The 16,789-nt window shown below is 41.9% G+C and overlaps 1 protein-coding gene across 2 annotated transcripts in view; it reads left to right on the top strand.

Moving 5' to 3' along the window:
- The window catches only part of Cad89D (cadherin-89D), a 45,752-nt gene extending 36,956 nt beyond the window's left edge, over positions 1–8,796 (top strand). For both annotated transcript variants that reach the window (XM_065482202.1, XM_065482203.1), the window contains exons 10-22: positions 59–494; positions 731–1,862; positions 2,041–2,428; positions 2,492–2,903; positions 3,226–3,513; positions 4,228–4,376; positions 4,468–4,689; positions 4,805–4,893; positions 5,148–5,234; positions 5,487–5,555; positions 5,736–5,942; positions 6,183–6,494; positions 8,138–8,796. In XM_065482202.1, the coding sequence (XP_065338274.1) occupies positions 59–494; positions 731–1,862; positions 2,041–2,428; positions 2,492–2,903; positions 3,226–3,513; positions 4,228–4,376; positions 4,468–4,689; positions 4,805–4,893; positions 5,148–5,234; positions 5,487–5,555; positions 5,736–5,942; positions 6,183–6,494; positions 8,138–8,375 (4,029 nt within the window). In that variant the 3' untranslated portion in view covers positions 8,376–8,796. The remainder of the gene's footprint in view (positions 1–58; positions 495–730; positions 1,863–2,040; positions 2,429–2,491; positions 2,904–3,225; positions 3,514–4,227; positions 4,377–4,467; positions 4,690–4,804; positions 4,894–5,147; positions 5,235–5,486; positions 5,556–5,735; positions 5,943–6,182; positions 6,495–8,137) is intronic.
- The last annotated feature ends 7,993 nt before the right edge of the window (positions 8,797–16,789 follow it).

Raw genomic sequence — 16,789 nt, 5'->3', positions numbered from 1 at the left:
TTAATCTTGTCCAATAAACTATGAATGGACAGCAGGATAAATGAAAAACCTGTTACAGGTCAATGCTCTCGACCCTGATCTCGGTAGAAACGGGCAGGTCGCCTACGACGTTCAGCGGGCCAACTCGAGTGATGAGTTAGGCCGGCCTCTCCCGCTGCCCTTCAGCATTGAGGCCCAAAGCGGTCTCCTGCTGGTGGTGGACACGCCACTGCTCGAGGATCGCTACACTCTGCTGATCGAGGCGGTTGATCAGCCGGCGAACCCAAGCGAGCGCCGCACCGCCCTGGCCGTGGCCACCATCGACGTGGCCAGGTCACGCCAGAGCAGTGCCGCCTCGTCCACAGGGGAACGCGTGCCTGGCTTCGTAGGCGCTCCCTACGAGTTTTGGGTGGGCGGCAATGCGCCCGTCGGCACCACCATTGGCCTCGTCCGGCTCAAGAACATTGACAAGAAAACTGCTTTGTTCGACTTGCTGCACAGCTACAGAACCGGAGGTCAGTTTTTAGTACCATCTTTAATTCCCATGCGAAGTTTTTGTTGTTTTTATTCATAAAGAATAATTATTAAATAAAAACAAAACGTGCATAAAATTTGAGAAAAGAGTTTATGAGGTAGAAACTGTACAACATGAGACACTTTAAATTAATTATTAAAAGATTTTACGATAAAAATGGATTGAAAATAAACCTAATCTAGTCAATTAATTAAAATTAAATATTTACATTTTTAGTACCTTTTGCGATTGAAGAGCGCTCTGGAGTAATAACTGTCGTCCGAGAGCTGTCGCATTTCACGCGCACGCATTACGAGTTTGAAACCGTGGTGACCGACGGCCAATTCACCCTCGTAACCAACGTCACTATCCACGTAGTCGACCCTGAAGACCCCTCAATCCTGACTACCACCTTTACTCCACCGAGGAGCCAACTGCTGGAAACCTTAGAGTTCAAGGTGCGCGAAAACCACGCGGGCGTGCTCGTCGGCAAACTGCCTGACGTGAACAGCAAGCGCGACACGCGATTCCTTCTCGTTAATAAAGACCTGGCCGACTTGTTCACCGTTTCAAACGACGGGAGTGTGTACACGAAGAAGGACCTGGACAGGGAGGAAAGAGCCAGCTACCATCTGACGATCATTTCCGAGGGCCGTGGTGGCTCCAAGGGTGACGGAATTTTCCAAGTTTTGGTGACGGTCGAGGATGAAAACGACAACCCACCCCGATTCTCCCACAAAACCTACACAGGCCATGTCAGCGAGGACGCCGCACCGAATACGCTGGTCAAGCTGGACAACCTGGTGCACGCCGCGGACATCGACCTGGGCAACAACGCCAAGTTCCAGATCAGAATCCGCGGGGACGGGGCAAACAAGTTCCGCATCGACCAGGAGAGTGGCAAGATTTTCTTAGCGGCGAAAGAGCCTCTGGACCGGGAGACGAGACCCAAGTTTGACCTACGTTTGGTGGCCGTTGACCGAGGCAACATTTCTTCAGAGGTCGAGCTCACCGTCATCGTGGATGACGTCAACGATAACGCACCGAACTTTGTGCAAATGATGCTGTTGGACGAGGCGGCCGTGGCGGACGGCAACGCGAAGCAGCGAAGGGATACGGTGCTGCCGCTGAAAAACATGTCGAGCAGGAACTACCCTGTCGTCAGCTTGGAGGAAAACATTGCCATGGGATCGCCGGTGATCAAAATCGAAGCCAAGGACATGGACGATGGAGATAATGCAGTCGTCACTTACAAAATTGTCGGGGAGAACCAACGAGAGAAGCAGGACAGGTCTTCTAGCGCCAGGCATAAAAAAGAGCGGTCTTTCAACATAAATCCAAACACAGGAGAAATCACTGTTTCAAAAAGGTAATTGATCGAGTTTTTTAAATTGAAAATATTGTCTAATTCGAAAAATATATTTAAAATACAACACAACGTTCGCAGAAATGATAACATCTAAAATGGTTTTTTTAACTAATGACAATTAAGAGAAACCTATTAATTTAAATTTTATAATTTAAATTTAAACACATCATTTCTTCAGACTTTCTCCCGAAACTGAGTTTCAATTGGACGTCATGGCAGCTGACTGTTGTGGCCTGAGCAACAACATGTCTCTGATGGTTAACGTCGTGGATGTGAACGACCACGCACCAACCTTCAAACGCCCTTGGTACCAGTACGACCTTGCCGAGGGAACTTACATGGGCTGGGTTCTCGGTTGGCTGCATGCGAGCGATGCTGACTTCGCAGACAACGCGCATGTCACTTACTACATCGACCCTGAAGAAGGGGATCTGCCCTTCACCATCTCACCTGAAGGTGGCGCCCTGACGGCGACGGGCACCGTTGACAGAGAATCGGGTGATTCGTTCGAGTTCCGTGTTTGGGCCGAGGACAATGGCAAGCCAAAACTGAAAACCAGTGTCCAGGTATGTTAATTTGTTACTCTCTCATTATATTTTTATTCATTGAAATTTGTGTTTTGTGTTCAGGTGACGATCAACATTCTGGACGTGAATGACAACGCCCCTGAATTTTTCAACTTCAACCGTCGGGACGAGATCACAGGCACGCCGATTTACCACACAGCCATCGACGAAAATGGCCCACCAGGACAGTTTGTCCTTCAAGTTTTTGCCAACGACTCGGACTACACTGGGAACGGAAACGGTTTGCTTCTGTATAGTATTGCTGGCCCTCCCAGGAGAGAATTCCATATCGACTCCAAGGACGGAACTATCACCACCCTCACGTCTCTGGACTATGAGAGCGCTAACATCCACAACATCACGGTGGTCGCCTCCGACCTGGGCAGCCCGTCCTTGACTTCATCTGCTATCGTCCTCGTTGCTGTTAAGGACCACAAGGAATCAACAGCCATTGACCTTAATCCCATCTTTTCAGGTAATGTTTTTAAACTATTACAGTTAATTAATCTTTCTAACCCTACTTTATAAATAAATACAAAAAAAATGCTTTGTTATATTTTTTGTTAAGTTCTGGATGTGGATGTATGGGGCACAGTTGCCCTGCTGATCCGTAATAAACAAAATTTGAATCTAAATAAATATTTTATATGAGTGCTTCTCCAAATTTTCGCGAACAAACATTAGACAGTTAACTTAAATAGATATTAAAATACTTGTCACCGTTAAAATTCACGATTCATCCTTTATAACTATTTTAAAACCCATTAAAACACCAAAAGGCATTTTTTACTTTTTAGAGAGACACCTTGAGGTTGAAGTGATGGAGAACTCACACACTCCTTTGGTGCTAACCATGTTGAACGTGACGCCGTCGTACCGAAACCAACACGTCACCTTCACCCTGCTGCCAGGGCCGGACGTCAACAACTTCTACGTGGACTCGAAGAACGGGACCGTCTACCTGATGAACACGCCAGACCGCGAGCGGCAGAGTTACTACGCCATCAAAGTGCGTGCCGAGCGTGCGAAAGCGGCGCGAAGCTCCAAACCAGTGCTCGTGTATCCGATGCTTTCTGACGATCTTGGTAGGTTTCTCGGCCCATTCTTCACTCGTTTTCCGATCTTATGCCGTTGCGCGCGATTTTTTATGCCGAGTACGCCGCATTTCCACCGCATATGTAAAAGCAGCTGCGCGCGCAAAAGTCAAAAAGCGGAAAACGGAGGAAAATAAAGCTCGGCAATTTTACGAGAGGCTCAATGTATTCGTTGGGCAAGTAGGGCACGGCCTTCAAAGCCTGCTGCTCTCGCTCCGATTCCAAACACAACCCACAGTCAACACACCGGCGGTTAATGCATTTTGCGGGTTGGCCAACTCGAAACATCGCCCTTTCTCAAACTAAATCAAAGGAGCGCCTGTTTGTGTGTTATAGATTTTCATGGGGGTTCTGGGTTCTGGCACATCAATCGCATTTGCTTGCGGGCTGGGGTCGAGCGGTGCACGATTGGTTATGCCATACCACGTGCGGGTATCTAGTTACTATTTGGTAAACATTTGCTCAAATGCTGACGGTCGGCCGTTTTTCAAAAACGCACAATGTGATTGATTACCGTTTTAAAACAAACCATGCTGCCTTTGCCAAAATGCTTTTATAACCTCCCTTTGTGTTTTTTAAAGCAAAAGTAAAGCTAAATCTCGGCTTATCACTTTGAATAATTAAAGCTAACTATGCAACCGGTTGCACACCAGTACTACGCACATTGCCTATGCTCAATAAAAACTTACGGGATTCTCGGAAAAGGTGTTGCAGGTGACGAAGTGCGTCTGGTTGTTCACGTCCGTGACGAAAACGATAACACGCCACGGTTTGAAGGTGCTCAAGAAGGCCGCCCCATAGTAGCAGCCATACCTGCGTCTGCAAACTACGGAGACGAAGTTGTCCGACTCTATGTAAGTTTAAAAAAATACTCTTTAGATATGCGTAGAGGAAGAATAAACACAAAGTAAGAGAAATTAATTGTTCCAATTTTCACGTGTCCAGGCGTATGATGCCGATGAAGGGTTGAACGGTGAGGTGCGTTACCACATAGTTCAAAAACCGGATGACGTGGAAACGAAAAGATTCGACGTGCACCCTATTACTGGCCAAGTCCGTGGTATCACGAGTTTCGCGCGAGACGCGGGGAAGATCTTCGGCTTTGATGTGCGCGCCCGTGACAGACGCGGCGCCCCTGATGGGCATTCTGTGATCGCCAATGTTATAGTAAGTGTAAAATTTCATCCACCCTAATTTAATTTATTCATTAATGATCTCGTAACGTAATCCACGGGATTCCAAAACGCGACTATTTTTGCAAACATTGAGTTTTTGCTTGCAGGTGTATGTGCTTGACGAGAACAAACAGGTGGTGCTTGTGATGAACGCGAAACCAATGGCAGTAGAGATGAGCTCGCAAAATATCACAAAGTATGTTGATGCTCCTATCAATTTGAAAAATATATTTTAATCACTCCACAAAAGCAGACTGAATTTTAAAATGAAAAGGAAGATTTTTGTTTTTAATAAAAAAAAATAACGCATGCCGAGCAAAATCTGCTAATCGTACCTCTATTCCAAGCCAAATTATGCAGTAAGTTGTGTGGCCACAACAGCTGCCTCTCAATTTATTCAGCAACACCACTCTTAGCTGGTAGCTTACCACGAGGATTAAATCATTGCAGGGCGCTGAGCAGGCTGACGGGTCTTGATGTGCGCCTCCGCAAACTGGAGCCGCACTTTGAGCTGGATTCTGATGAAGAGGTTGATGCGTAAGTAGGACATTCGTGTCTCTGAATAACGACATTCTCATTAAAAATAACAAGATCTCATCGGCTGCCTTTTTAGCAAACAAAACTCTTCTTGGCAACTTAAATTCCACGGCACAGCTGCGTTTTGATTAAGTGCTCGCGACTTTTTATGCGATGCACGCTGCTGCTCATTAATTATGTTAGTCGAGAGACGCCGAGCGGGGGATGAATTATATCAACGACGAGAGTGTGTAATTGTGATTCTAATTGCAGCACTGACCTTTACCTGTACGCCGTGGATCCTCATTTGAACATGGTTGTTGACATGACCCGGTTGGAGAGGTAAGTAAACAAACACTTCCACGAAAGCAAACACGCGTGGTTTTGATAAGCTGGCTAATCCCGAGTGAGCCCTGCGATTCAATATCCATCACTCTAATCACAGCTTTGGCCTTTGAAATCAAAAGATCGTTTTGTGCAACTGTGAAGTAAATAAATAAAATTCCATTTGATTATTTTCAGGGTTTTGGGTTTACACTCTGCTGAGCTGAAGAGAGACTTGGACATCTTCCAGGCGATGGAAATTCGCGACCTGCCAAACACCCCAAGGGCCCAAAGACCGACTCTGTTAGCCGTGGAGGCCGGAGCAGTGGCCATGGGCTGCTTTGTGTTCCTTGGGGCTTTGGCTGCCGCTATCTGTTTTGGATGTGTGCGACGCAAAAAGAAGCTGTGAGTATATATCACCACTATCAACTGAAAATCTTCACCACAGAAATCTCGGCTATTGTAAAAGAAAACTTTTAAAATGCTTGGAGGAAAGGGTTTAATTCCTTGCACAAATCATTAAATTAAAATGTGAAATTATTATTGAATAAATTCAATTCCACATTTTAAAAGCAATCTAGATATTACTAAATAAAAAATGTTGAACTGGAGTTAATTTTAATGATTTGAAAATTATTTTTCCAGCCGGAAGCACCAAAAACCGTGCTTTCCCTCATCCCACATGGGCTTCTCGATGAATTTGAGACCTCCATACCTGGTGGAGCTGGAAGACGCGACGACCGATTCCTACGTAGACATGCACTCTCAGCACAGCAACGGTGGCCACTTTCCACGCCTCAATCCCGACCTGAAGCTGAGCAGGACGACGTCCAATGTCGGCCGGCTGCAGAGGCCGATCGCCTCGATGACTTCCATGAGCAGGCACGACTCAGGGGTGGCCCTGCACCACCCCCAGAACTGCTCGTGCTCCAGCAGCCACGAAACTTCAAGCTCAAAGTAAGGAAATACTCTTTAATTTATTACAAATGTTTGTGATAACCATCTAGTAATATTAAAATACGCAAAAAGCAAAGTCGGAAATTTCCTCTCATAAAAATGCTGGATTTTAAATTTAACTGCGGGAAGAGTCTGTGATTTGTCAAGCCGTCAACCTCAATGAGGAGTTTGAAACGAAAAAAAACGACTCGTGCATTTCGCTCCCGCGTGTAAAGGCTTGCGCAAAAGTAAATATAGAACACAAGCGTAAAGTCATGCAATCCCCTTGTTAAAACAAAGCAGCTTTTAGTGAGTGAAGCAACTAACTGTGCCTGCCTGCACAAAAGTGCATTTTAGTCCCGGCAACGGTGCGGTTTAATTGCCCCCTTGGCCAGCGCGCGCGGCACTCAAACGTCGCGAAAGCATCACGAGCAGTCTGTCGCTGGACCAGTTATTATTGTAAATGCGCGCATCCGGCCGTCCAGCGCTCGAGAGCAGACAATTTGCGTGCTTTCCAGTCCCCTGCGAGACCTGCACTGACAACATTATTAGCTGGCGCGCGTGGCGTGTGTGCCGAGCTGCGGCAAAGAGCGTCCGCGCAAACCTTGCAATCTGCGTTTAATTTGCTACGGGCGGAGAGGAGATATTAAGTGCTCTTATTCCGGTGGACAGAAACGGCCAAGGATGCGGCAGTATTATCTGATGGAAATTCCATTTAGCCAATGGGCACAGTAATTTGGAGATTATCGTTGTGTCAGTCCTTTGTTCGCTGCTTTAGGGGGATTCTATCTGTGCTTTTTTCAAAAGGAATCCGACTTGAATCCTCAAGACACAGCATCGCTCGCGGCGCGCTCTCTTTACAAATGAGAACTTTCACCCTTTGGCCTACAACTTTTTACGACTTTGCTAGACATAATAATCTGTTGGGGGAATAAAAAGACATGATCACAATAGGATTAAGTGATGCGGCTCTCTGGTCTTCCCACAACTGCAAAAAACATTTGAGCTTAGAGGGGGAATTTCAAAATAAATAATTCATTGTTTTGGACTAATACGAATGCTGATGAAGACGCACAAATAGATTAATCATCATGGTCTGCAACAAAAAAACACAAATAAATTTTTGAAACTTGGATTGACTTCTAAAAATAATAACAATTTTGGAGTAATTAATGCAATTTCAACAATGATGGAAAAATTTCTTCTCTTTCGGTTGATGTTAAAAGTCTGCTTAAGCTGTTAAAAACTTTAACATTCAACCCGTTCATTGCTTCAATATTTTTCATTTTAATTGGTGTTCCTTTCTTGATAGTGCTGTTTAGGTAGAGGGGCAATACAATGCTGAAACTGTTTTAAGGGGTTTCATCCGAAAATTGGCACAACATTCAGTGACACTTGAATTTAATTTTAAAATAAAAATCATTCAATATCAAATTTAAGGCTACTTTGGATATTCTTGTACCATTGGTCATACGTTTAATGCAAAATATATGATTTTTTCTGTGTAATGTGGGATAGTCAGTGGATTTTTCCACCTTGTGTTATGTGATAAAACCTCTGGATCATTTTAGCGCGTAGTAAATCCCTGATTTCCAATTATACTTAATAATCCTCTAATCTGTCATAGAGGAAAAAGTTATTAATTAATTTGTTCCGCGTTGCAGTGGCAGCTATGAAGACTCCCTAAAGGAGCTGAACCCCTCACAAGGCGCGAACGCGGCGGCATACATCGCAGAGCGACATCAGAAAAAGAGGCAGCGGGAGCCGTCGAGCACACCCCCGCCACCCCCGAGCAACGTTCATGCCCATATGGGAGTGCAGCTGGCACGGCGGCACAGCGAGAGGGTGGTCATCTGCCCGCTTGAACACCACCCGAGCAGAAACCAACACGAGTGTAACTGACTGACTTTCGCTGACTGACGATGAGAGAAAGACACACACATGCACGCCCGTCACGACTGCTCGAAGTGGGTTGCTTGTGATTGCAACCGCGCACGGGGCTTGCGGAGGGTGTGTGCGTTTTTGTTTCGCGTGCGACGATACGAGCTCACTTCAGTTTTAGTCATTTGTAGGATATTGTACATAGTCTCTTTCGATCGAGATTTTTTTACTCTTGCCTATTTCAATCAGAATCCGTTTGCGTTTATTCCCCATACTGTCTATTCAACGAAATTATTGTTACATTGGACATGGACTGGTTGAGTGCTCAAACGTTTCTCTTGTAAATAAAGTGCATTTATTTTTACACGCCCACAAAGTGGACCTAACGCGATGTGCCCACACGTCTGTAAATAAATACCAACTCAGAGGCAGAAAATCGAAACTCGTGCAGTTTGTATTTCGTTTTCTCCTTGACACCAAGAGGGATACATATTCACCGATATATTTGGCAGGCTGAGAAAGGGATAGTTTTGTTTACAGCAGACCCTCAGAAATCAATCATGAAAGGGGCGACAAATCTAGATTGGTTTCGGTCGGCTGGCAGAGGGCAATACCCTCTGGAGCCTCTCGCGCCCGCCTCCTCGGGGATGAAGATTTATGGTGAGAACCAGCATGCACGGCGGCGGCAAGCCACAATACAAATGGTGGGCATGATCACCTGGCGCGTGGCCAAGAATCCCTCACAAAACTAACACATAATTTTGAATAATGCACTTCGTCTCGCTTTCTGGCACCAAGCAATAATTGCGGCGCGCCTTCCTGCCCGCTTGGCTGCTGCCAAACAACACACGCCGTCAATTTTTATTGCACTCATTTTGTTTCAATTATTAGCTGCTGAGTGAGGTGCCGGAATGTGCGGCTGGACTGCACAAACACACGCAGGAAATAAATATAAAAAATCTTTGAATGAAACGACCCTGCCGCAGTTGTCAGAATAGACGAGAGATGCTTCTTTACGTCAGCTGTGCCCGTGATAATTCAAATTTAATTCAGCCGGTTACAGAGTTAGTCACACAGCGTAATTAAATATCATACGAGAAAATGTGATTTTTGATTAGGAAATGCATTTCAAAAACCAAGATGTGACAAAATCAGGAAAAGTAAAAGAGAACTGCATCCTATTATACGTGAAAATGAAATTATTTCCGATAAATTTTTAATTCTAAGGAGCAGGTTTAATGGTGAGTTAAAGTCTTTTAAAATCAGAGAAGCATTTTTAAAATATAGCCATTTAAATTCACTCTCAATTTTTAATCGAAGTTATCTAAAAAATTTAAGATAGAACTATTAAAACGTTAAGTTCTTAAGAACAAACCAGGATGCTATAAAAATCATCAAAATTCGTCATAAATTTTACTATTTTTTGTAAAAATCTTGCATAATTTGAGTGAAAACAACTCCAAATTGACCGTTACAGAAGTTCGCATTACAGGCCACAACTGACGACTTGGTCGGCAAAGGTGTGAAATATTTGTGTGCAACGATGCTGATTTGCTGCGAGAAACAGAGCGGAGAAAATTCAGCTGCATGCGTGTAGGCGCAGGGGCTGTTGTGTTGGGCCGGGAGATGCATTCGACGGGGTAACTTCCCTCTCGTGCTGGCTGCTACCCCTTCGGAGGTGGTGCAGTGGTTGCGCCGTGGCGCGGCACATACCAAAATCAATGCGCTCTCTCACGCTGGGTCACCAGGCCGCCTGTTTATTCTCCGGCCGCCTGCACCAGCTTTTCCGCCGCTTTGCCGCTCGCTCGCTCGCTCGCCTTCCCTCTATCTGCAATTAGTCGCGGATGCACCTTTTTACACCCTGCTAATTCTGCATATGTGTGCCAACCCTCTCGTCTTTGACGGCTAGAATCATTCTTGTTCTCCTTTGAAATTTAAAATTTCTCTTCTTCTTTCGCTTTTTCCGCATTTTCCTTTTCATGTTTACGCTCTAGTTATTTTTCCACCTCGATACGTACAAAACGTTTGCTGACAATCTTCATAATTGAAACTTTTTGAGGTTAATAGTGTGCTGTGAGTTTGATCTTAGTTTTTTTATTATTATAATAAAAATACGACAGAAAATTAAAATAGGGAATTTTTCAAGACCATTTTTAATGTACAAAATGGTTCGGATTTTAATCACTGACATGAACCAAGTGAGAGGTTTTTACCAGCTGTCTCTCGGCCTCGAAAAGAGGATATAAATTGAGATAAGGTGAAAAGATAAATAAAATGGAATAATAAAGACGAGGTAGACTCGAATTGATGTTTAATTTGAACCAGAAGCTGGAAAAATAGATGTCCATAGCAACCACCAAAAATGCAGACCTGATTTAGGCTCTAAATCTGAGCACAGTTTTGACTGCTGACTGAGGGCAAAAATAAATTCGTCAAAATATTTATTACATTGGCTAAAATACTCTATACAAGAAATAGGAGCGGAGCTCCCCTAATTTTTAAATTATCTTTTGAAGCTCTGAGTGTTTCCTGATTAATACATTAAACATTTAATAATAAACTCATGTAGCGTTATTATATCTCAATTATTTCTAATCAACAGAAACAAGGAAAATATTAGATAGAAAATTTATTATTTATTAAAATTCTTGTAGCATACTTCTAGAATGAAAATTCCAGTCATAGCCTCATAATCATAAAATCCATTACCCATATATATGGAAGGAAATTAAAAATGAATAAAATGTATAATGATTAATATCAGCAGTGTCCTGAATAAAATCCCCAAAAAGCGAGACGGGAAATAATTTATTGAAAGTTTATATTTATTCAATACCGCACCTGAACATTTATATAGTAAAATAAATGATGATTTGACTGCATTGGTGAACGGGCATTAATCATTTACGTCTCGTGCGATGCTACATCTGGAAAATTTATAGGTCGGTGCTGGAGCTTGGCAAGCCTGCCTCTCTCGCGCAATAATAACTTCTACTAACTGTCGAGTGCGCACCAGGTACAACAAAGGTGGGTGTGTTACTATCCGATGAGGTGACATCTGTTTAAATATAGCATTTCCCTGTGAATGAGTTATGAGACCTTTCTACACCTTTTTATACAATATAGCAGAAAAGCTGTATCAATCTGATATCGTTAGTTCTCCCGTTTAAGTATCTTTTTCTTCGCATTCATTACAATCAATCTTTCTACACTCGCTTTTAATGACTCCAACGTGAGAGGAAATAAAACGCAAAAGCGGTTAAATTTTTATCCCTCTAGAAGCACAGTAAAACGCGACTCAGTGGAGCCGAATACCGTGTTTTACTGCACATCGGGAAAAATGTCATGATGCACAGCTTGCAATAAAACACAGTGAAAAATGCGTGTGTGCAGCTGGCCCATTTTTTTCGCTCGGCCGGTCGTCAACTTTCGTTGATTGCTTCTGCAGGCTGGGCTGCAAGAACATAACTCGAGAAAATGCCACTCGCATTCTTGGCACAACCACCTCTCGTGCTGTTCATTAACTGACTTTTCGAGGTTATTGACTTTTGGTCCAATAAATTAGTGGAATGGTCTTACTCAATAGCGGGCAATATATGTTAAATTTGCCCTGTGCCATGTGTGTGTTGAAGCAAATCTTTATAGTGGGTGGAACAAATTTACGATGCTTGCCTGTGGTAAAACATAAAGAGTAAAATTTCATTTTTGTTTAAATATGCAATGTTTTGCCTTCATTTATGCTTACGTTATTTTCGGTTATTTCATCATAAAAGTTTCTGCAGTGATCAGGATCTAATTACCATATTATATTGAACGCATGCTTTAAAAAGTGTGCTAAAATATGCTCAAACTGAAATTTCACATTGAAAATATTTATTTATATCTTTTATATTTCTGATTGCATAATCTAATAAAAATCTCTAATTCCTGGAATATCCCTTATATTAAAAGATTAAATAAAAGACTGATACCAGGCACAGAATTGCTCTATATTGATGTTAAATCTTTTCCTCCAACAATGTTTTGAGAATGAATATTACAGTTTGAGCTATTCATCATGATCATTAATTTTTGCCTTGGCGAACAGAATATTATAATTCTTGAAATTCCTTCATTTCGCGCCAAAACACATATTTAATTGCTTTAATAATTACTGTGCAGATGTACAACGTCATTTTAATGGCTTGAATGATAAATCTCGCTATTGGAATAGAGTCAAAACGCTTCGTTGCATTCCAAATTGTGAGAGCTGGACAGACATTTTCTGTCGTGGCGTCGTTTAATAAAAATAAAGCAGGAAGACGGGCCTCGTCGCCCACGTCGCATCCTTTCTGATCTCTCTCTTTTTTACGGCATATGTGCACTATAGCCACTGTTCAACAATAAGTGCACACTTGTTTTCTCACCCACATACACGCACCGAATTGCTTTTTATAGTGGAGATCAACAGGTCGGTTGCCAAGGAGACCACGCATTTTGCGGAACATCTTTGCCAAAATGCGCGTCCCGGCGCTTATCTCTAAAAGCATCCTTAAATACGAGCGGAGCTTGAGACATGCAATCCGAACTTCGGAAATTGCTATCGAAAATCTCAACTAGCATATTTATGATATGCCAGGACACGTTTGGATACAATGAGTGTTCTGGATAGAAACATTTGGTTTGTTTTCGTGCTCTCTTCAAATAAATTTATAGACCAGAAACATTTAGGGCCTACGGGCCGCAAGCAAACTAAACAGATTTATACAAGGATTATTTCACTTTAGTTAATCGGAAAATTATTTCATTTACAGCTGCAATACAAACGACTGAAAAACTGGCGTCTCTATTTAATGCATGAACCGAAAATTTAAGAAAAACATTTCAATCTTCCAGATTTGCAGATTCTTGAAAAAGTATCAGGCAGGCTTGCTCATGCACCTCGAGTGCGGTGCAGCCGGAGGAGCGGACGGAGAAAGGGTTTGCATGTGAGCAGCCGTGGAGCGAGCGTTCAAATCAAGCGTTCTGTGTGTCAGGCGCATTCAATCGCAGAACAAACAAAAACCGCACTCACCAGAATGGTAATGGCTTTCGGATTTGATATGACCTACATTGCATATGACAACACACACACACACACACACCAGTGATGAAACGGAAAGCAAAAGCCGGCTCGCTAGACGTGCAGCGCCCTGTATTTGCATATCAACTTCTCCACCTTATTCTCTGCAGGGCGCAGAAAAAGACAATAACAAAAAAGTAGCGCGCATGCACGTTCTCTGCAGAACAGGATTTCGAAAAAAGTGAATAGACTCAACGGCTAATGCGTCGTGTCCGTTGAAACGGGTGTTATCGTCTACTCTTTGTTTTATGGAGTTGAATTAACTGCGAGAAAACCTCCGGCGTATTAGTTTGAATTGACAAAATTTTATTGGCAGATTTACGACTAAAATATATATCAATTGCAGAAAGACGTATTGAAGACGTGTTTTTATAAAACTTATATTCATCATAGATAGAGACTTGGGAAATTTATTCGATCGAATTAATATTCTTTTATAACGTGTAAAAGACTACTTGTCGGACTAAACGAAACCGACAAAACCACTTTTGTTTTGAACTAAAAATCAAACTTCTCCAGACCAAATTTGCCAAAAAATAGTGCTGCAAATATATTTTAAAGAGGGAAACATAGATATACCAAAATTGAATGTTTCCAGCTACTTCCACTTCCATAGCTTTGATAGAGACGCTCATGTCCCTTTGCACCTAGAAGTAAGAAACGACTAAACAGATGCCAAATTGGAATTAAACAGACTCTTTTTCCACCCCTTCAATACGGTTTTTTTAAATATTAAGAAACAACAGTCAACATTTTGTGGGTTTTGGCTGCAAAACTGGTTGATCAGGAAATATTTCTAATAAGATACAGGAAAGTAAATTATGCGCAAAGGCATTTGATTTAACTGGAAACATTATTTTATTTCATCTTAAAGAGTAAGATATGAACCAAAATTTGGTAAATGAATTTTTAGATAAACGCTGCTTCATAGTATTTATATTCCTCGTATATTTTTCCCAGAGCAATACTTGCAGATGATTTCTTAAATGAAGTTGTTGATGAAGTTGACAAAACAGGCCGTGCAATGTCATAATGACACATAGCACTAATTATTGAGCTTGCTTCCAATTACAAGAGCAGAACAACTCTCTCTCTCTCTCTCTCTCTCACTCCAAGCCAGAACATAGGTAGCAGCAAGGAGCAAAAGTGAGATCTACGCGAGATTAGCCATGCAGCGGTGTGCTCGGGTGCTCTACACGGACAATATGAACAGCTGAATCGTCAAAAAGTGTTCACTGGGCGTGCTCGAGTCGTTCAAGGAGATAAATTCTAATTAGCGCGAGCATTTTCTTCTCTTGCGCGGCTTTGCGCGGAAAAATCAGAGCGGATCCGCGGCGGCTGCAGCATGGAAGCAGGAATCCAATTTGCGTGCAGCTGATTTTCTGCGCTGCATTTGTGTGGGCGAGAAGGCCGCTGAAATTTCATTTGCGATTCATCAAATGCACGAGCGCAAGCCTCGTCGCGTGCAAATGAGTGAATTCTGCGGTGATCGATCAGAGCAGAAGCTTTGGCTTTTTCACAGCCTTTTGTGTTCGCCACGAAACGAAAAAAAAACGACGAGCGCGCGGACTGCATTGAAAGAGAACCGCCGCTGATTGTGTATTCCGCTTTTCCGCGAACTTGTGCGGCAAACAGCCACTGCACGCGCTCTGTACCATGCTCTATACACAATCTGCGTTTGCGGGTCACGAGCTGCACGAGGAGCGAACCACTTACTTCACTTAGAGCACAGCAAGTATCGCGAAATAAAAGAACTTTCGCAGTGCGCAGAATTCTCGGGATATACGCGTCAGGACAAAATAAAATTGTTAGAATACCCTACGTGATTGGAATTGATTTCTCTATCCCAGTTGGAAGTAATAATTAAATCGCAGAACTCTCAAAATGAAAGAAGCCTGTGTTTTTTTTATGAGGGTTACTGAAGCAATAATAATAATAAGCAAAAAATACGTTATTTCAAAAATGGGTCAATTTCGTCAGATTATGTCAAAGTAAAAGTTTTACCTGGGAAATTGAAAAAATTATATGCATATCAAATGAAATCAAAATCCCGAATCATGCACATGAAAGCTATGGGTTGTTCACAAGGCCTGGATTTTCTTTGTCGTGAGACCAAGGCTTTATCTTGTCGGCCTGAGCCCTTCTTGGTTGTACAGAAGGAACTACCCAAAAATATATATTTTTTTGTTTTATTCAATACTTTATTAATAAAATTTATTCATCAATTAATCATTATCATCATATTTTCATTCTTGTTCGTCTCGATGATCAAGGCTGATAAATGTGCTTCTAAAAGGCGTTTAAAGAGAAAATTTTGAAGGGGCCTGAAGCAAAGGAAAAAGAGTGAGAAATAGCACGCTGCAATTGCTAAGGAGAACTTGTACAATCATTCTGCAATAATTAAAATTAAATTTGTGGGATTTAATTATTTGCACGTGCTTGGACTAAGCTATGCGAAAAGAAAGTATATAACTAAGAAACTAGTTACTATTCCTAGTGGTTATCCTTGCTTGACGAAAAAATGTTTCACTCAACTGTTGGGTTTGATGATTTCTTCGCAGGAATTGAGACAGTCTCATCATCGTTGATTTCGAGTGTTTAATTTTTGTGGCTCTTTTGGAGAGCTAAACCTAATTTAATTTATTATTATCTTAACCTTTATCCAAAGCAGCCTCATACAAATGCTGAAAATAGTTGCACGCCGTTGGCGTTATATAAATATTCTATTCTATTATCTTAACCTTTCAGCTTCCAAAGAACGCCATGTAATGAGAAAAAGTGACTTGATCCCTTTGTACCTTTGCCTTTTCACTCTTTTTGTATATATGTAAAATGATATTGGTAGAGGAATAAACAATGATTAATTAAATTGAATTAAATTTGGCAATAATTTTTTGAGCGAATAAAAAGACATGCCAAAACATGTTTGGAAATAAAAATAAAAATAATAATCAAATTGAACATGTAATTTATTGGTCTCAATATGATAATAATGTCGGATCAGCAGGGTCTAGTAGTCAATTCTTCTGCTTAAAAAATATCAATATCACAGGATCAAATTTTAAAATATTTATTTAATTGATCTTAATCTTATTTAGTTGAAACTTGCAAAAACATGAAAAAAAATCAATTTCAAAGGTCTCCTTATATTAAAAATTTAAAATTACTTCGTCAAATTTTGTGTGGAAAAATTATGAATTATCAGCTTGTTATAAGGGTGATAAAGATAAATGCGGCTATCAGCATCCAGCTTGATCTGCCAAGCTCAACAGCTGATCGCTAAAAAGAGCCAAAATGCAAAGGTAGCGGCGGGCGAAACGATCTTGCAAGTGTA

This window comes from Cloeon dipterum, chromosome 3 (genome assembly GCF_949628265.1).
Source record: "Cloeon dipterum chromosome 3, ieCloDipt1.1, whole genome shotgun sequence".
Lineage (NCBI taxonomy): Eukaryota > Metazoa > Arthropoda > Insecta > Ephemeroptera > Baetidae > Cloeon > Cloeon dipterum.
Note: the sequence above shows the minus strand (reverse complement) of the source record. Positions and strands in the feature narration are given on the sequence as shown.